Here is a 22,397-nt window from a genome sequence, read left to right as displayed (position 1 = left end):
TTTCCCAGGATGACGGCCTCCCAGAAAATGAACATCAGCTGTCAGTAGCGGGAAAGATAAAGAAGCATTTCAACACAGGCCCGAAACCGAATAGCACAGCAGCTGGAGTTTCTGTCATAGCAGTAAGCATCTGAAATATCCACCTATAACTTTTTCAAAGCACTCCACCTAAGAGATGGGCATTACTCAGGAGATTCCACCCAGAGACAGCAGAATGGGTCATTTCTTTAGACAGCTCGACCATTTAAAGCACTGGGGGAGGTCTGGGGCTTATATATATGATGTGTTTTTGCTGATCATTTCCCTGGGAGTCACATCATTATCCAACACCTCCAGGGTGCCTTGCAGTGTATATTAATTTCATGATTTATTTGTTAAAGCAGAAAACCTCCCCCACATTGGACTCTGTGCCAATGCAAACTTCTGGGCTCTGAGAAAAAGAGTTCCTAGTGTCCTTTTGCCAGGACCTGGCAGGGGAGGGGACGGGAGCTGAAAGAGAGGACATGGCAGAGAGAGACTGGAACACTATAGATCTTTGTACAAGACGTAAACGAAAGCCAAAAACATGGCAGGATGCTTACCCAGTGAGATTTTCAGTGAAACTGAATTGCTGTGAACACCCAAAGAAATCAGGATTTCTTGTGCCTTAGAAATTTCTGTTTTCAAAGCAGAGAGTCTTTTAACATTTACCATTTTGTTGATGTGGCTGCAGGAGGATTTTTTTTTTTTTTCTGTTCCATACATGCAGACATACACTACATGCAATTTGATAGCAGCTCTAGGCAAAGATTAAATTGGGCAGAGAAATAATGAAACCTCATACTTCCCAGTGTCATATTCTAGAGTAAATATATTCAAGTCCCAGATTACTTGAGTTTTTAATAATTTCCTCTTTTTTTCAGAGTACATACATTTTAACAGCATATTCAATGTGAAATCACTTGAGCCGTTTTTCTTTTTTAAAACAAAGAACTTAGACACTATGATCTCGAATTTTTAAAAGTATTTATGCTACTAAACGTACATCATGCTCGTCAGCAATACTGAATATTTAACTACTTCTACAGGTGTTTTTCTTTTCTTTCTCTTTTTCTTTTTTGGTGGTGCTAGAACTCCAGGTAAAGCAAAAGATAACTAAGTGACCTGTTTGATACAACCAATCCCAGATCTGGGTTACTAAATATTTAATAGGAGTTTCCAGAATTTGCAGGTGGCACGAATGCATGCATATACTTTCCTGGACTAGTTGCATTTCATGTTTTTTGATTGAACCCTTTCAGCAGGGAGTTACATGAGCATGAGTTACTGGTTCAGAGTACACTGACTGGCGCTAAATAGAATGCATACTCTCTCCCCATGCTCCTCAGCGCTACTGGGGATTTAACATTGCAAGTTGTTCTTCTGGCCCTCTCTCTCTCTTTAGTTCTTTCTAAGGAAATTCAGTGTAGAAGCGCAGTGTCCTTCCTGTCTTCATCGATCGTCAGCATTCTTTGTTATCAGCTAATATTCAATCAGTAATTTTTGAAAGTAACAATCTCATGGTGCTTCTCAGGGAAACCAGACATTCTATCCTCTGCTTTCATCATTCATGTAAGACACAAGTATATTCCAAAATGTTTGTTTCCACAATTTTCTTTGGGAATGGACTGCCAGCACACTTGTCCATGAAAAGAACTGCTTTTCTGCTCCTGCTGAGGGCTTACAACTGCTAGAGAGGGTGCTTTTCCCACCTCTGTCATTTTGGGTTTTGTTTCGTTTTTCCTGGTCTTTTATTTTAACTAGTCTTTGGTTAAGTTTGCCTTGGTTGCTCAAGAATGCTTTGTTCACAGTATTCTGGGAGTCTTGTAATGACTGAGAGCAGGAACTTCAGGGCAATTCTCCAATGTACAGACAACACAGATGGGAGGGGAAATCCTACTTTAATCAAACCTGGATAAATTTTGAAACCTAATCCATATGAGTTTATTAAAACACCATCTAAGTAGATCTCCAAGAAAAACTTCAGTTAGTATTTGAAGATTAAAGGTCCAACTGATTTTTTTTTTTTTCTATGACTGGACCATTTTGAATGCAATTTAATATCAGTTTCTCAGTTCATCACTAACATGTTTCTATGGAGACTGTACCAACTGGTTAATATAAATTGTAAAATGGGCTGTGTGATGCTGAGTTGTGCATTAGTTGCAAGCTTATTTAATCTCTTTATCCACTACAAAGTTGTGAAAAAAATCATCAACTTAACTCAGGCTCAAAATAATTGACTTTTTGGAGAAATATCTGAAAAAGTGCCTTGTCAATTCTAAAGCGCAATTCACATGTTGACCACTATCATTAATATTTCAAACATGAAAGAGAATATGGCTGTAAATTTCAGGGGGTATTTCAGGAGAAGCTGGCCGGCCATAATATATGCATTTATGCATCTTCTCCAGAATGCTTTTCCTTCATAAATGTCCACACCCTCCATAAGAAACTGGGGTAGGTCACTAGGTGCAGGGCAGGGCTGGGAGTTAGAAACGAGCCAGGTTGGCTGCCTTTGTTACTAACTTTCAAAATAGCACCAGATAAGTCAATGTATACTCCATAACCATGTTCCCATTCTTAAAGTGCACAGAATTAGACTCAGGGGACCATCACAAGATAAAGGAGCCCTGGCATTAAATAATATCCCCAACTCAAGCTAAAGTATAATTGCAAAGGAACGATATTCTGCTGTGAGACAGAATGTAAGTGAGAGGTAGAAGGAATAGCTTTCATAAATGGTGCATTCTATAAAGATCATTTGACAATTTAATAATGGAATATAATTACTGATTCACCCACATGATAGAAATTTCTGTAATTAATATAATACCATTATGACTTCTATTTGATAAACACAGGAAAAAAACCTGATTTCAGCATAGATTTCATGCAGACAGAATTTTTTCCCATGGGCATGAATGCTTTCCCCAGAGGCTATCAAATGATGTATTTTATTTTAAACTGCCTCTATTACAGGACTGCTTTTTTGTAAATTATATACACCCTTTAAAATTAGAAAATATATATACTGTTTAGAACAGAGTATCTGCTTGTTTTTTTCAGAAAATCAGCACTTAAATCATTGGTCTTTAACCGGTAATTCTCTTGCCTTAGTTAGAAACCTCACTATCTGCTCATAAAGGAATTCATGACACTTTTTCTTTCTCGGAATGACAAAGGAGACAAGAGCATACTGTCATAACAAACAGACTCTAATCACAGGTGTAATTTTTATGACACGAGTGTAGTTTAACATGCATTCATGGTTCTGAACCTTAATGTTTTCTGTTCGTGTTGTCATTTTTTTACTTCTCTTCCTCCCACCCCTTACATTATTAAGACCAAAGAGAGGACAAATGATAACTTTATATTAAGGTCCTCGAGTTGGCTGGGAGAGTAATTACCAGCTGGAGGCTCACGGGCATCATAGAGCCCTTCTCGAAGGAGAAAAGGTATCTGACATTTAGGTCAGGTGACATGATTAGGTGGAAACCCATTGCTGTCCTTAGAACTACAACAGTCTGCGTCCATTGTTCCTCCACTGCCTTTCCCAGTGGTCGGGGGATTAAAACCAAACCAAACCAAACCAAAGAAACCCAGAACAGAACAGAGAAAGGGAAACAAAAGGTTATTAAAATGCAATTTATAGACATAAAATGGAATTAGAGATGACATTTTAACGGCGGACTTCTTGAGAGCCGAGGGATGGGAGGGAGGCGTTATTAGATTTGCTCAGCTTGATGAAGAACCGATGACTCAGATGTCACTTCCAATTTATTTTTCCTCATTTAATGCTGTTTCTTATTTTAACCAACAATTTTCCTAATGCTTTCGAGTTCTTCTTTTGCATTTTGGTCATGCAAATAGAGCATTTCAGTCTAATTGAACAAATCCATACTAATCAATGTGCAAATAATTGTGATAGTGGGAAGCTTCCTTCTAAAGCGAGAGACCTCTGCACTGGGGCATTCCCAAATGCGGAGTTATGGGGCACTTTGCCTGTAGATGGCAATAAAGAGCCAGTTACTGAGTAGACACCCCTGGGCTGAAACAGAAATGCAGGCCTTCATCTTCCTAACAGCAAGTGTACTTCAATTTTTTTTTTTCTAAATAAAACGAACTGTACATTTTTAAAAAGATTAAAATCTCACATTGCTGTTCCGTGAACACTGGGATAGCCTAGTTTATAATCAGAATACCGAATCTTCTGAGCAGTTTTTAGTTTGAACGAGTGCCCCGGCAAGTTTTTGAAATGCCTTTGTGAATTTTGTAGTAGAAACTGTCATCAGCATCATGCCAGTACCACACTTGAAAGCACTCATGAGCCTCTCCAGAAAGAGAGGTGGTCAACTTGCATCCTCTCATGGGCAGAATGGGGGAGTGGGCATACGGCATGATTATTGTTTCTCAAATCTGGGGATTGAATCTTTTATTCCTAGGTAGCCAAAGGCTAACAACTTATTCCAGGAGGAACAACTTTGAGAACTTATCCTGTCCTCTATTTATCGTACCTTTTGTTAATCATAAGCAATTTTTTAATATACAGCGAAAATTATTTTTCATTTTATTTTCTATATTTTCTTGGAGAAAATTTACTGTTTTATACCATATCTTTTTAGTTCAGAAATGTAATTGATTCACCTTTAAGAGTAGCTCTGCTTTTGAAGATTAACTCTTAAGGAAAGAAATCCAAATTGCTGTGATTTATGGGGATTCAAAACTTGATTCTTTTCATCTTTTATTTCATATTTATGAAGGCCTCAAACTTAAGCTTCATGGGGTAAGATTTGGTGGGGGGGGGGGGCGTCCGATCTGCTTTCTCTTAGGTGGCTAAAGCTGATTTCAGCACTTTATTGTAAAGCATTTTCCATTGCTCTAGAATATGAAGACGTGTTTATATCTTTTGAAATTGAGAGGATATTATTAAATGTGCATTCAAAACCTTGTTTGACAAATTAGATCTTTTCTAACAAATTGGCCTCCGAGATATTCATGGGGGATTAGTGTCTTTCTCGCCTTTTTATTTTCAATGTGCAGATTTAGGATATTAGCTAGTCACCCTGCAGAAGAGGCATCGTAACTCTATATACATATATAGTCAATGAAGAACAGCTTGGTCTGGAGTCTTAATACTTTAGCACAATGTCGATCCACTGAGTTGCCCCCATTTCTCTCTGCTCAGCTGGACCACGGGTTTACCATCAAGAGATCAGGGTCTTTGGACTACTACCAACAACCAGGAATGTATTGGATAAGGTATGAGATGGTGCAGCTCAAGTCAGTGTTTCCATGGCAACGTGCTGGCAGTCTCCATTAACCAGTTCCTTCAGTGGATAAACATGCTTTTGATTTGTTATCCAGTCCATATGCTGCTTTATCAGTTTCATTTTAATCTTGATTGAGATGCCACACCCCCTCATTCTTTTTTTTCACCCCATTATTCACACTGACATTTGCCAGCTTTCTTTCCATTGCACATGCTCAGTATCAATTTTCCTTACAGTTAAAAGGACAGTATATTTAGTGTTAATGTCAAAGCATTTGCCTGATGTTGCTAATTAAAACAATGATTTCTAGTGTTTTGTCCCTTAACAAATGGAAGAACAATAGTACCTTAGTATATGTTCTATAGAAGTATATACTGTCATTTTAAAATCATCAAGCCCGACCTTAACCTTAGTAGATGGATGAAACAATGCATTTACACCTTAGTCATAGAAGCTCCTCCGAGCACAGTGAGCTATAGAATGCATTGTGTGTGTTGGTAAGCTTGTGTTTTCAAATTCTGCACCTTTTTGTTTCATTTTGTTTTTGTTTTATTGTTACCTCTCTCCCCCTGGTACATCCCTTTATGTACTAGCTATTGCATGAATTTATTTTTCGATATTTTGTAACGGTCAGATTACTTAGCTGGCTTATCTGCTCAAGCAAAAGGGACTATGGGAGGTATCGATTTTTTTTTAACTGGGCTAAGAATTCTATCCAATCGTTTTCTGTTCCAGTCAACTGCGCTGGCATTTCCTTCAAGGGGCATTGTTTTTGTCTCTTTAAGTTATCCACAGGCAGGATGAGTTTTGATGATATGAGGAATGAACTCTGAGAAGTCCTAGGCAACTTTTCTCCTCCATCTTAATGTTTCTGAAATGATCTCCAGGTAAAGCTCCACATCTTAGCGTTTGCTAAGAAAAAATTCCACTGGGTTTGGCATTTCCCCCAAATGATGGTGCCTTATGCTGTTCATGGAATAGACCAAGTTGTTAAAAAAAAAAAAAAAAAAAAAAAAAAGGAAAGAAAAGAAAGAATAACGTATATAATATACAATTTAACCCCCAATTATTACTCTTAATTTTTTAATATAATTAGCCACTAGAATCAAAGGCATTAGAGATGCAGAAAAGGCTACCCTTTGACAAACTATCCAAATATCTAAGATTGTGATAATTTCTAAGCCTGCTGAAAGCAAGAAAATACCCAAACTTCAATAAATATCAAAGTCAGTTTTACATGGAAGGCTATTTGTATCTTCTAGACAGATCTGCATACAGGAGCTGCACACCCACCTTTTTATTTACCTAAATAAATAGCTTTATAGATACAGAAAGAACTTTTTTATTTTTAACCTTTTTTTTGGCGGGGGGGTGAATCCATCATGATTTGCCTTTGTGCAGACTCTTTTTACGTGGAAGATGATCTATCCATCTTTTACTTTTTCCTGAAAGATAATATACGTTTTGAAGCGTGCACATGAGTGCACATCTCAACGAATTTTCACCAAGTGAGCACACCACTGTAAGCAGCACCCAGGTCAGGCACAGAACGTTCCTAGCACCCCCAGAGGACCCCCAGCCCCCAGGGCCCTTCCAGGAGGGTCACGCAGCCAGCCCTGAGGGTCAACGCTGACCTGGAGTCTGTCCGCATTAATTAGCTTTGCCTGGTTGTGTTCTTTCTATAAATCGAATCATGCTCCGTCCTTTTTTAATTGTATGTCTCCTAACCTCAGGCATATTAACCAAACATATATGAGTACAGTTGATATACAATTAAAAATAGGCATCAAATATGTCTAATTACAGTTGTGCATATTTGTATAACACAAATTACACATATAAATTTCAAAAAAAACCCTCTAGAAAATTATATTACTAAATTTGTGGGCTTAGGGAGTGGGTGCAAAACACCAAACACAGTAATTAATAAACATAGACAAGTATAAAAAGGTCATTTGACTAAAATCCTAGCGATGGCTCCCATCAGCAGACAAAATGACACATCCCTGAATAATGGGCAGGAGCAGATGGAAGATAATCTCTTTTTTCTTTCACACATAAACTGCTCTGTTTTCCAGCTGGGGGCAGTAACAACAACGTTTATAGTTAATGCTGTACTAAACAGCGCACCCAGTATGTAAAGCTAAATTGGAGAAATGATGCTAAAGCTCTTGGGCGTATATGCTTAATTAGGAGGTTTTATAATGTGCCGTTTAGCCCGGAACGAACACACTCTCCTCACTGACTGCACATGCTCGCCTTTTATCTCCACGGAAGTAGTGGGAGCATTTGTCTAACCATGGTGGCAGCCAACTTTCTAACATAAACAATCGTTGCAGGTGAAACATCCCCACTCCCAGTTGTTGTGTTTACAAGGGCTCCTGGCCGTCTTCACTGCTCTGAGCAGAACGCCTGGGAGGCGAGCTCGCATTTCGTAAGGGATCTCACATCAGGGCAGAGGCTGGGGAAAGGCTCTTCGGGGTGCCCAGAATTCGGGCATGTCCCTCTTTTTTTTTTTTTTTTTTAAATTAATTAATTATTTTTGGCTGTGTTGGGTCTTCGTTTCTGTGCGAGGGCTTTCTCTAGTTGCGGCAAGCGGGGGCCACTCTTCATCGCGGTGCGCGGGCCTCTCACTATCGCGGCCTCTCTTGTTGCGGAGCACAGGCTCCAGACACGCAGGCTCAGCAGTTGTGGCTCACGGGCCCAGCTGCTCCGCGGCATGTGGGATCTTCCCAGAGCAGGGCTCGAACCCATGTCCCCTGCATTGGCAGGCAGACTCTCAACCACTGCGCCACCAGGGAAGCCCCGGGCGTGTCCCTCTTAGTAGGCTTTTGGGGGACTGGAGAAATGGTGGGGCCGTGCCTCCTCCTCGCAGTCCTTCTGCCTGGAACAGAGGGAGGCTTCCGAGCGGCAGCCACGGGAGCAGCACCCTGCATGGCTGCTTCTTCCGGGAGACCTTGCTGCTGTCCCCCAGGGTCTGGAGGTGAGCCTCTCCCAGGAATGAGCTGCCTGGGCCATGCCACCCTCTCACACACATTCCTGCCTCTCTCAAGTGAAGCTGGCCCTGTGGCAGGTGCTGTGCCAGCAACACATGGAGAAGAATTCCTGCATCTTCTGCATGCAGAACAAGGCCACAGCCAGAACCTGATTAAATGAAACAAATATCAAAACAAGACATACGCTAAGAACGCCAAATAAGAGAAAACGCGGAGGTGAGCTAGGACAGAAGGGAGGTTGAGGTCAGGCCTGGCGTGACTCGTGTGCGTACTAGATTCAAGCACTGTCCTGAAACAGCGAGTAACGAGGCAGAGCAGCAGCAGCTGTACGCAGCCCTTGCAAGGCTATTAGATGCTGTTGTGCTCGGGTGTGAAAAGGAGTGGGGTCAGTTAAATGCATCTTGCTCGGTGCAGGTTTGGAAGACCGGTTCCCACAAAAGCCAGAGAGGAACCCCCCACGTGGTGTGAAGAGAGTTCCAAAGGCACACAGCAAGTTGCAGGGCACAGGTTGCTTTAGGGATGGTGGCCTTGGCCTTGCTCTGCCGTGGAGAAAAGTCCCCCCACCCTCTATGAGTGTAGAAAGTGCTGCAGGAAGGACGGGCAGGGGCCTCTGTTCTAGGAAGGGATTAACCGCCCTCCGTACCCCAGCGCTTAACACGTAGAAGAGGCATAAACTTCAAAACCATCCAAACTGTGATTGCAGAGAAAAGTATAGGGGAGGTATGAGGTTTGGTATGGCAGCTGTACCGTGATGCTAAAAAGTGAGTTATTGGCCAGGAGGCTCAAAAGCTGGGCCACAGTACTTTGTATTATATTTCCACAAATGGTCATTGAGAGAGACACAGGGCTAGTGAGACATCTGTGTTATTTTACCAAGTCAAACAGGTTGCTCGCTGTTTGAGATTTTATTTTGTTTCGTTTTACCTTCAGAGCCCCCTTAAGAGCAGATCCCAACAATATATATGTCTTTTTAAAACTTAACGTACTTGCTATTAGAAATGAGAAATTTCCATGGCATTCCAAGACTTACTGATTGGGTGTAAACTGTATATGTTTTCCTGAGATTCCTGGTGATTAGGTATTGATGGAAAATTTTGTGGTATCGTATTTATTTTCATCTTGCTTCAGAACCTCTTTCCCTCTTTATGATTTAAAAAGATGCCTACACTCTATTCTATGTATTCTTTCCTGCCATACTTAGCCTCCATATGTTCCTCAGTGATGTTCACTGATAGGATGTAGGTTTTATCAGGTATGAATGTGCAGGAAAGAATAATCATAAAGAACTTAATCATAAGTATTGACACACTGTTATTCTATTAAGAAAGAGTGTAAATATCCATATGCTGAAGTCAAACAATTCTCAAATACATGTCAAACACATGACACTTACTTCTAGAAACTAAAAAGTCTTGAAAATTGAAATGAAACAAACTTGATTAAAGATTGGCAGCTCTGTGCATGGAGAGCTGCATGGAGAGTCTTGTGGCTTTGGTGTCAGGAAGCCCTGGTTTTGGATCCAGCCTGTCCTACTTACTGTGTTGTGACCTTGGGCAAGGTACATGTTCCTCCTCTGATTCTTAGTTTCCCCATCTATAAAAATGAGACGAGTATTATCAACCTTCCAAATCTGGGGTGAAGATGACATGAGTGGCCTGTGCAAAAGCGCCTTCATGGACCCAGCCCAAATGAGGAGCCCAGAAAAGACTGTTCCAATAGAAAATCATCCACTCCACACCACACGAGAGACAGATTTTCCTGGGAAAACTGATCTCTCTCCAGATCTAAGCATTTGTTATTAAAGTAGAACCGTGACCTTTTTTGATGTTCTGATTGGGATAAACTGTTGAATAACTTATATGTTAGATTATTCATGAATTGGGGGCATTAAATTTTAGTCTATAGCCCCTGATGAAGTATAAGTTTAAAAAGTTATCCTCTAGGGCAGGGATTGGCAAATTACAGCCAATGGGCCAAATCTAGCTCACTGCCTGGTTTTTAAATAAAGTTTTATTGGCACACAGCCACACCCATTCATTTATAAATTACCTATGGTTGCTTCTACTCTACAAGGGCAGAATTGAGTAGTTGTGTCAGAGAATCATATAGCCTACAAAGTCTAAAGTATTAACTCTTGGCCTTCCCAGAAAAAGTTTCTCAATTCCTGTTGTAGGAGAAAAATGTTCCTAAACTAAAAGGCAGGGGGTTCCCTGGCGGTCCAGTGGTTAGAACTCGGCGCTTTCACTGCTGCGGCCCTGGTTCGATCCCTGGTCAGGGAACTAAGATCCCGCAAGCTGTGTGGCATGGCCAAGTTAAAAAAAAAAAAAAAAAAAAAAAGCACCACCTGGCGGGCTTGTTAAAAACTGTATCACCACCAGCTAGTGGAATGCACGGCACATAGAAGGCACTTCAATAAATATTTGTTAAATTAATGAATGATTGAATTTTCCCATGAAGGGACCATTAATATAGAGAAACCTTGATTGATTGTGAAGATAAATGTGTTTTTTTAAGAGTTTGGACAATCAAATCACATATGAGATGCTCTACAGTAGCATCCCACTGTAGCAACCCAAGAGTAATTCTTCGGCAAAGCTAAAAAAATTGTTTTTGTAATAAAAGGAGTTACCTCTTAATCTACTTGCTTAGTAAGTTCTAAATTTTCATAGATTTTCTTACGATAAACTATGCCTACACCTGTCCTTTAGTTTACTAGCATGATGAAGGAAAAACAACATGGCAGCTCAGCTTAGCTTCTGCTGTGAGAAAATCAGGGGCCGTAGGGCAGAGGAAACACATGAATTTTGCCCTCTAGAAACCTGACCTCAGGTGGCTATCATTTTAACCCCCTGATGGGAGGCCACCAGCAACCCTCTGCAGAGTTGGACCAATGTGGGATTCTATTAAGAACCAGATCAGCGGGAGGAGCCTATATTTATGAAGTGGTGGGGAAGCGTGGGACCAACCTGCCCCAGGAAATGAGGAATCACATTTAAGAGACGGGTACCTAGAAAGGAGCTTTGAAGGCCGCTGGTTTCATGAAGCCTCCTTTTGCCATTTAAATGGTCACCTTCACTTTAGGGAAATACCGTGTCTTAGATCCAGATACCGTGCAAGTTCCTGGCGAGACCCCCAAAAGGATATTAAAGGAAAACGAAACAGAACCATAATAAGCATGACAGCAAGCCAAAACAAAAAATGAGAAGGGTGGATATATCAATCTAGGTGTCAGTTTAATTTTACTATCAAGCAAAACATTTCCAAAGTGGCAAGCAAATCGTAACTCAGTCCCTACAGAGTAAGGGCGAGCAAAGGCGAGAGCGTTCCTGAGATTAATGCCCCAACAGCTGCATCCCTGGCTCAGTCTCCTAGGTAGTATGAATAATGGATGGGCTCAAAGGCAACATGCACGATAATGTTCTTTTATTAATGAAATGAAGACTGTTTGGGATGGCTGGCAATAAATTAAGAAAAGCGAAAAAGGAAAAACAGTCACCGTTCGCCTCTGAAAAATGCAGTTACTTAAATCCAATAATTACTGCCACGACAGAAAACATCGCCTCCGAACTTAAACGAGGTGCATCTCTTGTGGGTCCTGCACATAGTGCAGAACAGAAATATTTTTGATCCATAGACTGGAAGGCCTGTTGTTTGCTAAGAGAAAAACATAACCCATTTTAGTAGATTGATGGTGATATTAAGCATATTCAGGTATTCCATAGGTGGAAGTTTCCCTAGGAGGGAGGCACTGTACCGCAGCTCAGGCTGCGGACTGGGAAATGGCTTGATGTGGTTAGAAAACGTGTCCAAGGTCACATAATCAGCTGAGCTAGGACAAAAAGCTGGGTCTCCTGACTTCCCCCTGCTGCTGCTACCAAGGAGATTAAGCTAAGGCTACCAGACAAGGCAAGCATTACACAGATGTGGGTGACTCAGACTTGCAAGAACACAGTAATGCTCCAATTCATATTCTCACTTCATTCCTGACCTTCCGCCTCCATGCTGTATTTTTCCTATAACATTGCAAAGATAGGCCAGATGGGTACCTCCTAGGTATTTATGCTGATTTCCAAACTTAATATCAGAAAGAAGGATTTAAAATATCCGAGTACTGTGTGGAGGATAGTGTTGTTTTATTGTAACAGAAAAGGCCAAAGATGTATCTATTGTTGGGATAAATTGTCTGGGTATTAGGCAAGCACCGTCTCTGATTCGTGCATGCTTGGTGTTAGGGCAGGCACCAAAACGTGATGGATATGAATTTCTCTAAGAGCTCCAACTGCTATGTGTGTCGCCCCCAGATTTGCTGAGGTAACTGGCATGATCTTACCATTCCTCGGTTTTCACACTTCATCTAGCATCTCCTAAGGACACTCTGATCACCAAGAGCTTGCAGTCTGAGGTAGGGATATGCAGTGCTTCTTTCACGTAGAGCAGGTTTATATTAGTTTCTCCATATCATTTTATTTGGTCAGTTATTTGGTCTGTTTGTCAGGATCCCCCAGTCCACTGTTAGCTGGCTATAGCCCCGCACACGACATAGCCGTTGTTATTGGGTACATATTTTAAATAACTAGATTAGAGCTTCCTATTTGGTTACTACTGGTCGACTCCAGAATCTCAAAGAGATTTCTTGCTCACCTCTAACCTGTGATACTTAGCACCAAAATGTGATAATGCAGGCTTCAGATTCTCTTACGAGCTTTTAATGAAGTGATAACTTACTGAGGAAACACTTGGGAATTCTACTGCAAGTCCATTCATGTCTGTTCCACAAAGCTGCAAACCATGAGCAAAATAACTAGTAAAATAATAAACCCGTTAGGAAGTCTTAAGTTTTAATGGAACATCAAGACTTAGGACCACCTTACCTTATGAAGATAGGCATTAGGGAGGAGAGACCCGATTTCCTTGGTATCTGGGAAATTTTTGTGATTGAGAAAGAGAAAAGCAGTCTTTCAGAAATGGTTGAAAGGGCCCTGAATTTAAATCTATGATACAGCACTTCAGAGGGAAAGTTATGTTTTGAATGTTTCCTGGGGAGAAAATTATCAGTTGGATAACATATATTTTTATAGCAATACTTTAAAAAATTATGTGTTGGCCTATTATTCTATTTCTTTGCTGAATTCATCTGTCTTGAACTGCATGTCGGGCCAGAGTTCAACTGTAAAATTTTAACTGTACAGATTTTAGAGGCAATTAATTTTACAGCCACACTTAAAATTCTAAAGATATCATGTATAACAGTGCTTACTGTGGTCAGGAATTGGACCAAAATATGTAGTTGTTGAGTAGATAAATATATGAGGTTATTAATGTTATCTAACGTAAGCATTTGATCATATCTAAAACAAATTGCACTCTTAAATATTGGACTCTTAATACCTTTAACTTCTTACTCTTTTGTATTATAGAGTTGTTTGGGGTTCTATTTTCTTTTGTCATTGCTATTTGGAAAGTATATAATCACCTAAAATAATCTAATTCTGTATTAACTAAGAAATATTTAATATGTCCCTTATATGTGTGTCACAGTTGGCTCGGCATTCTGGAAAATGCAAAGAAGTTTCAGATCCTACCCTAGAGCAGCTTGCGTGGGATTTGGGAAATATGCAAAGGAAAGGTAATAGGCCTGTGTGCAGTAAGTGTCAAAAGTTTGGTCAAGACAATACTTGCCTGAGGAATTTAGAAAGAAAAAGTGTGATGCAGAAGGTAAAATTTGATCAAATCTTGGAAAATAGAGAAATGTGAGTGGGCAGGAAGTGGGAGAGGTGATGTCAGGTTGGTGAACACCGTAAGCCAGGATGCAGAGGTGAGCGTGACTAAAGTACCTTCAGAGAGATATCAGTTAGGACTGTTTGGATTGCAAGGGAAGAAAACCCAAACCAAACTGGCTTTCAGCAAAAAGAAGAAGTATGATTTTATATAATCTGAAAGGTCCAAAGGTTGGGTCTGGCTTCAGTGATGTGTGGATTCAGCACTCGGTAGGGCTTGGTTTCTTTCCATCCCTCCACTCTGCCTCCCCGTGATGGCTTTAGTCTGGAACTTCACGTGGTACCAGGATGTGGGAAGCAGCTCCAGGCTTGCCACCTCTCAGCTGGGATTCACTGTGAATGTGAAGTCTCAGTGAAAGTCTCCTCATGTCCCGTGAACTGGGTCGGGTGCCCATCCTGAACCAATCACGGGTATTGGCGAACACAGTCAGCACAGGCTTGCTTCTGGGTCACAAGCCCATCATCTGCACCCCACCCTGAGAGATGGAGGTAGGGTCCCCTTCACTGGAACCACAGATTACGCGAGCGGGGGATGGAACCAAAGGGAGACTGAGGCATGGTTAACCGTAAGCTAAGTGGATGCTGTGTCCACTAGCGGGGACATGAGGTCTGCTGATATCATAGGCTCATTCTGAGTAATAACAGGAACTAGACCCTGGAAATTTTTATTGTAAGCACATTGTGACTGTTAGGACAAGGAGTTCAACTTTATGAGGAATTGTAAACAAATCGGACCTGGGGCTAATTGACCTGTCAGTCAGCTGTGTGCAGGATGGGCTGGGGGTTGGGTGCTCTAGAGGGAAATAATGTGACATCTGTTGTGCTTTCTCGTATTTCTAAAGCCACAGCATTTGGAGAGTATCTCCTGTGTGCTATGAGCTGTGGGGAACTCAGACAGGATTCCCAGACTTGATGTTGCCCTCCACACAGTCTACAACGTGGCAGGGAAGACAGTGCCTCAGAGTCAATTGCGTTGCAGGCAGGATGCACAGTGATAGCTGTACTGGGCTGCATGGGAACACAGAGAAGTTCTTAAAATGAACCACAGTCCATAGAGCCAGAAGCAGAATAAGCAGGAGCCCTGGGAGGAGAGGCCTGTGGACGGTGATGCCCTCTCAATCATCTTTGACAGCAAGTCTGTTGGGAGCACTAAGCATTGCTTGTGTAGCATTTGAGAATGTTGCGAGGACCTGGGTGGGTCAGGAACTGCCTGTCTATCATCAGACCCAGGTCTCCCTAGGAGTTTACAGACCCAGAATGCGATTGTACACGTGGTGGAGGCTGGCTTGCGGTCCCTGAGAGAGCTCTCGGGCCATCAGCCTGGGAAAGCCCTGGTCTTTTGGCCTCTGATGCTGCTCGTGCTATCTCCTCCCTGGCTCACCCTGGCTGGGATCGGAGGAGGGAACCACTGGAGTGCGGTGGCTCCTTTGAGTTCTGTTTCAATAGACTTTAAATGGGAAGAAATTGCCTGGGCCTCATGTGGGAGGAGAACTGAGTTCTATTCCTAGTCAGTGATGCGATACGGGCAAGTCTCTCCACATACCTGGGCCTCTCAGTTTCCCTGCCTGTAAAGGCAAAGCCCTGGGCAAAGAATGCTTTATAAGTGCTCTTCCAATTCTAAGAGTCTATACATCCAACAGAAACAACCATCACACCCTTTTCCATGACCTGTGATCATGACATGCTATGTTTCCAAAAATAGCTGCTGTGAAGTTACTGGTGAATCAGCACAACTGAAAGCCCAGGAGCATTTGAGCATGAAGGCCCGTCAGCGAAGACCAGCATTTAAAAGCTGCTAACTAGAGAAACTGGCAGGAGTGGCCAGAACTGACTGCTTAAATGGGCCAGAGCAAGGGCTGTCCAGGCAGAGGGACAAGTAAGGAAGAGAATATGATTGACCTTATGAGCATCTGGAGAAATGCACATGAAAATAAGGGGGATGGGACCATCCAAGCCCATGAGTGCCACCAGTGTCTGCATAAACTGCGTTACAGTATTGGTGGAGAAATGGCCCATTTCAGTGCTGACAGCCAAGAGCGTGACTTGGAATAATTGAGTCAATTATGGGGAGATGATGAGGTAAATATGGAGAAGGTGCCAGTGAGAGTGGGCAGGGAGGGAAAGTACTCTGAGATAAGTTCTAATGTGAGCTTTGTTTTGCATTGTTTTCCTCTGACCTGCAGTTCCTTCATTTCAAAACAATATCTTACGTTGTAAAGAAAACAAAACAAAACAAAACACCACCTTCCATTTCTGGGAGTCTTCACCATTTTGAAAGCATTTGCACATCCATTTTTACATGTAGCAACTCTGGAGGGTGGGAGGGCGTTACCCCTGCTCCTTATTTAACTGAGAACTAAGTGAACGGTTCCCACGGCCAGCAGTGGACGGAACAGGACTCAGAATTTCTGACTACAAACCCGATGTGCAGTTTCTCCCCGACGCCAGAGAACCTCAGTCCACTAGGCAGTATTAGTCCCATGCCAGTGACTGTTTTCTTTCTCAAGAAGGTAGAAATAATATTTTTTATGACCAAGAGAAGCCTTTATATTACTCTTGGATTAACTACAGAGTGGTTTTTATGTGTCAGACTAAATAGACGCCTGTTTTTTTACATTCAACTCTACACAAACAGAGCATTTTCAGTTTGCTTTGAAAGCAAAATACCATGTGTTGTAACTTTACAATGTTTTAAATAAAGTTAGGAATTTGGATTTATGATGCTGAAAAATATCATAAAATCGGTGGGTATAAGACCAAGAACTACGTATGTGAGTTGAGGGTCCTTAAAAATTCGACACTTCGAAGAATCAAAGGTAGACATTTCAACACACCAGTTATTGAATCATTGTATTAACAATCTAGTGAAACAAGAAGTGAATTATTAAAGTTTGTCTTCCTCATTGATTTGTAACACTGTTATTCAGTGTGTGGATAGTTTTTAAAACAGAACAGTTCAGCCTCACGAAGCCATTTACTGTACTGGTTTCTATACACTGCCTCTCTTTCTTTATTACTTCATTCTGGAACTTTGATTGCCCCATTTTAGATCTGAGATTGCTCTAATGCTACACTGCAATTGTATGAGGGGCTTAGTTTTCACTTTGTTCTCAGAACCCGGCTGGCTATAAATTTATCTCTGTTCTTTGAAGAAGCTAACAGTAAATTTCCAAGAGGAAAAATGGTGGTATACATCCCTGTAGAGGAAAAGTAATCTCTTAAAAGCAGAATAACCTCCAGGCTACATCCTTTTAAAGAGGGACTTTCAAACAAGGATGCCTTCAACTTTTATATGTGTTCTGTATTTTTCTTCAGGCTTTGTACCTGCTCTTCTGCCCTCTGTGTAAGGTTTCTCTGTAATGATCTGTTCCTCCTCACACCCATTAAATCTGTAATGAAGTCATGCCCTTCCCAATCCTGATGTCATAATAACTTCCAGAGCTATGGCTGGAGAGCACATCCTGGAGATCATATGAGGTCTCCTCAGGAAAAGGAGGCATAGGGCCCAAGAGTTGGAATACCTACAACAAACATCGAACCTCAGTTTCGTAAATGACCACACACTACAATGAAAATGAACTTTGTAAAGGAAAATCCTTGGGAAGGTTTCCATCAGGTTTAATTGCATTCAAAGCAGTTTTCAATTTCAGGCATTGGGTTCATTCAAATTAAACCCATCCTTGCCAGAGATTGAGCCACACTTTCTCATCAACAGATAATAAGATCATTTAGAATGAGGAGGTGCTAAAATAACAGGACAAGCTTGTGGCTCTGTTTCCATGTCTGACAACTTCATCACCTCTCATCTTTATTAGACAGCTGCCTGGAGCTGAATGTTGATGAACGAGACATGCCTGGCGTTGTCACGTGTCAGACACACAGGCCCGAGGTTCCCATTTACCAGGGGGTCTCTGGCTAGGCTGGGAGCGACCGAGGGTATTATTAGACGTGGCGCTAGCGGAGGTCTGGGGAGGGCCAGGGAGCTGCTGAACCCACGACATCATCCATCCTGCCTGTGCCTGCGATGTCATGACCAGGTGCCCTTAGGAGCTGCTTCTGGGGGAGCAGAGGGCACCCCAGCAGTGGTGACTGTGGTCACCAAAAGGGAGCCATCGTGGACAGGTTAACTTAGCCAGCATATTTTTCTGACCTCAGAAAGTTCCAGAAGTCGTTCCTTTTGCCATTTCCTTCAGCCTAATTGTCCTCTTTCTCATTTTATGCCCCTGCTAGACCACCGCTCTTGATAAGGAGAGGCAGGTTTTCCGACGAAGACGCAACCCGGATGTGAGGAGCCGGTACAAGGCCCAGCCAGCTCCGCCCGAACTCAACTCGGAATCGGAAGACTACTCCCCGAGCTCCTCCGAGACTGTTCGCTCCCCAAACTCGCCCTTTTAATAAGACCCTTTCACTCGAAGTCCTAGCTTAACCCTTTGAGACTCTGAGATTTTTTTTTTCCAAATTTATGTAAAACAGTTTCATCCGATCTACCTAGCACTCAATGCTTGAATGGCCGAGCAGAACAGTGTTTTCTGGTATCCTTGTAGCGATTTCCCTTTGCTGAATGAGACTGTGACTTGTCGTTGGTGGAGATGGCAACTTGCTGCTAATCGGGTCCTCAAAGGGTTAAGGCTATTTTGCAACTTTTTTAAACATAGAAGCAATGAATGTTTTCATCAGTCAATCTAGGATCTGCAGTATGTAACATAGCACTTGTTAACCCTCTGAGTGCATAGGATTTTATGGGGAACCCTTGGGGGATCTTTCAGGCCTTTGGATTTATACACACGTTTCTTGATATTGCTGCAGATCAAGGGGTTGTTATTAGATGCTGAGATGTCCAGTCAAGAAGAGCGTCTAGAATAATATCTTGCGTGTCCTTTTTTTGTGGGTTTAGAACATGGCAGGTTTATAACTTAAGCATCAGCACCCCTCTTTCCTCTTCACAATCCTATTAAGAAAGGGGCTTTTTTTGCATTGGAGGTCTAACTAACTGTCAGCTGCCCTGAGTCCTGCATCCCGAGTGGAGGGACTTGGGCCTGTGACCAACAGCCTGACCCAGAATATAGATGGTGCCCTCACCCCCAAATTGCCTCCATATGAAGATGTGCTGATGACGCCCCAGAAATGCTGCTTCCACTTCAGCTGCTGCTACTGCCAGCGCAGACCCTCAGGAAGGCACCATACCTTGTCCTGTGTTTGGTAAGTGAGGGTCTGCCTGCTCAGTATGAGACCTCTACAGGAAAAAACAAACAAAACACACAACTGGTGGAAAAGAGCAATAAATTGCCAGGTGCTCTATAGGGCTGGAATGTCAAACAGAAAGAGGCAACAAGATCCTGTTCTTTTTCTCACCTGCTTTTTCATGCATTTCAGTCTTCAGTGTGCAATCCACATAGAGTATGGAATCCATACAGAGGAGGAGCACCGGGGCATAGGGGCCCAGAGGCAGGTGCTCTGCAAGATGGCCGAGGAGAAAGCAGAGTGGGCAAACCGTCTAGAATAGTCTCAAAATGGTTTTTAAAGAAATAAACCATTGGGAAGATAATTCCATGTGCGTCTTTGGGTTACCTACATATAGTCTCTCAGGGAGAACAGGATGGGAGACCTAGAGGGTATTCCTGAGGATAAAACTTCCACTCCCTAAGATGACCTTTTTATACAGCACTGTCTTTAGCCGTCCAGAGGGAGATGCTGTTTTCTCTCTTTGGGCCAAGTCCTGTCCGACACCTGTATTTTACTCCTGTTACCAAATCTTTCTCCCTAGCCCTGTGTCTCCCCAGGTGAGCTTCTACTGCAGTGTGTCACGTTCAGAATGGGGGCCTGAGGCAGCCTGTAGTCACTGCGATGCTTAGGGGGTAGGCTGGCCATGGGGTTGGGAGGCAGGGGCCCGACTCGAATGTCCTCCTAAGGTTTGCTCAACTCTGTGGCCCGGGAGACAACCAGTGAGTGATGGCTCATGAAATTTGCATCTAGATGGCTGAACAGCACTCACTGTCTCGGCTCTGAAATATCCTTCAGTGCCTGAAAGTCTTGAAATTTGTGTGCAGCACTTCCACAGTCAGTTCTTACTTTCAAATACAGACGGATCTTCGATGGCTGCTTTTTACTCTTCAAGTGATGAAGGTATGGTCTATATTACTCTAGATTTTAAAATCACAGCATGTCATGACTTTTGCAAAATGGTTCCCCCAGTTTTTTGCTCTTTCACATTTAGGTTTATCTCTTCGGTCTGTGTTGTCTTGCCATGTATATATTAGATCATTTATTGAGATTCACCCCTGCCCCCCCGGCTCCCTTTTAGAGGGTCCTGAAAGCTTAATACACAACGTCACAAAGTAGCACAAATCAGCTGGGTTTTTTGGGGAGGAGGAGGAGGGCAGAACACGAGGAAGGGTGTGGCGTGTAGGTAGATTCCATATTAGTAAAGTACCCTGAACTGGTCAGAAACTACTGCTTTCTCTAGAACTCTAAAGCAAAGCACTATTCTAAGTAAGACTAAGGAGTAGGTAAATAGCTTGGCCTCAACTCTAAATGTGGGAATATGAAAAAATCCTATGGGCAGAGACCTACCTACAGTAGATTGTGATTTTCCTTCCTTTCTCTGAATTACTGCGTTTCCCGTGGGCATTACATGTATTGCTCCAATATCTAGTGTACAGACCTTACAGTGCATGGCTCAGGCCTTTTTCCATCCAAGTCTTGAAGGACTGTGGACCGTGTGAAGCTGTGGCGTGTTTCCCAGAACACTGCAGAGGGGTAGCTCGGAAGAATGCAGGGCCTTTCAGCATGGGGATCCCAGTGCATCGCTGTAGAATTTGAGTGATCTATGCTGAATAAACAGCGGAATGTGACCTGTCAAGTAGAAATATTGAGTAATCAGATGGAATGCAGTCTTTTCAGCACTAAGCTATTGAGATCCTGAATGTCAGAGATGTACTCAGAGGGTTAACAGACAAGCACAAGGCATGCTGATTATGTGGGTGTACCCAGACTGCTTTTGCTTTTAGCCAGTACTTTCTATTTTTTTTTCCACAACATTCTTGGGATAGTTCAAGTTTGAAATAATTAAGTGGTGGTGTTCTTTAAGGAATTTCTATAACCAAATTGATCTTATTTTTTATTTCACTTTATTATAGAATAAACATGTACCATTATGGCAGTGTACCTATCTCTATAATTATCAATTTAATCATTGCCACAAGTGTCTCCATATTTTTTTTCCCTAAGTATTTAATATAGCTCTTATGGTGGTGGCCTGGTGATGGGGACTGTCTTTCCTTTATTGATACATGACCAACCATATGGTATTTTCAAGGGAATTTTAAGATTCATTTTGTTTCAGTTTGGTAGTAGACTTGTTAAGGAAAAAACTTTCATTACTTGCATCGTGTAAACCATCTCTGTGGATGAGAACTGTTCATATTGATGAACACATTTTTTTCTCGACATTGTAGCAGAAATCATTTTATTCGTCATAATCAATGAATATGTGATTTGCTCCAGATCGTTAGAAGGAAAAGTAAGATTTCAGTCATTGAAAATGTTTTTACTGTAGCCCTTATCTAACTTACACGTGGTGCATACTAAAATAAGCAGAGAAAAAATTGCAAATAAACTACTGAAAACGCTTGGTGTTCTGTGTTCAGTGAGACCTTCCTAGAACGTGCTCAGGACCCGCACGGGTGGTGGTTAACAGGCCCATCAGATATTGTTGAAAAAAAGCAATATATCCATGAATGAAGGCCAAAATCGCAATCCTTTACCCTTTGAGGTATATTTCAGTTGGAAAAAAAAAAAAAGAAAAGAAAAATTGGCTTAGCTTAGAGGGTCACGGAGCTATCGTATGACCAAGGCTCATGCACATTAAATCATGGTTGTTTGCTGGCCAGCAGTGCCCATTGGACGACTCTATCGCCTGTGCTGAAAGGCAATTGTGCTTGAGGGAGAGCTTTCTTAATATTATTGTGTTGCCTGCTAGCCTCTCTGGGTCAGGATCTGTCAGCATTTCCATGATAAACTTCCAATTTCAAAGGTTTTTAATTTGACCATAAAAAGGTGCCCCAGGCTGAAGTTTGCTATAGAGGGCCTGTTCCAAAGAGTGAAGGTTCGCTGCCTTCTTTTCTCTGCACAATTCTCCAGAGAAAAGAACAACCAAAAAATCAGGTATGTCCCCTCATTGTAAATTCAGAATTTTAGAAAGCACCAAGATCCAAGATGGTAGTTTAATGTAATTATTCATTTGGATGTGGGTTTAAAAAAATTTAATGAGTCACCTGGCATATATTGTAGATAACGTATCTTTTCTATAATTTGTAAATCGTTAATTTTTTAAA

The 22,397-nt window shown here is 41.9% G+C and overlaps 1 protein-coding gene across 2 annotated transcripts in view; it reads left to right on the top strand.

Moving 5' to 3' along the window:
- Positions 1 to 21,694, top strand: part of DCLK1 (doublecortin like kinase 1) — a 328,724-nt gene extending 307,030 nt beyond the window's left edge. For both annotated transcript variants that reach the window (XM_068526990.1, XM_068526989.1), the window contains exons 16-17: positions 9 to 122; positions 18,295 to 21,694. In XM_068526990.1, coding sequence (XP_068383091.1) covers positions 9 to 122; positions 18,295 to 18,459 — 279 coding nt within the window. In that variant the 3' untranslated portion in view covers positions 18,460 to 21,694. The remainder of the gene's footprint in view (positions 1 to 8; positions 123 to 18,294) is intronic.
- Positions 21,695 to 22,397: the final 703 nt, after the last annotated feature.

This window comes from Eschrichtius robustus, chromosome 18, assembly GCF_028021215.1.
Source record: "Eschrichtius robustus isolate mEscRob2 chromosome 18, mEscRob2.pri, whole genome shotgun sequence".
In the NCBI taxonomy this organism is placed as follows: domain Eukaryota; kingdom Metazoa; phylum Chordata; class Mammalia; order Artiodactyla; family Eschrichtiidae; genus Eschrichtius; species Eschrichtius robustus.
The sequence above is the reverse complement of the archived record's forward strand: the minus strand, read 5'-3'. Positions and strand labels throughout refer to the sequence as shown.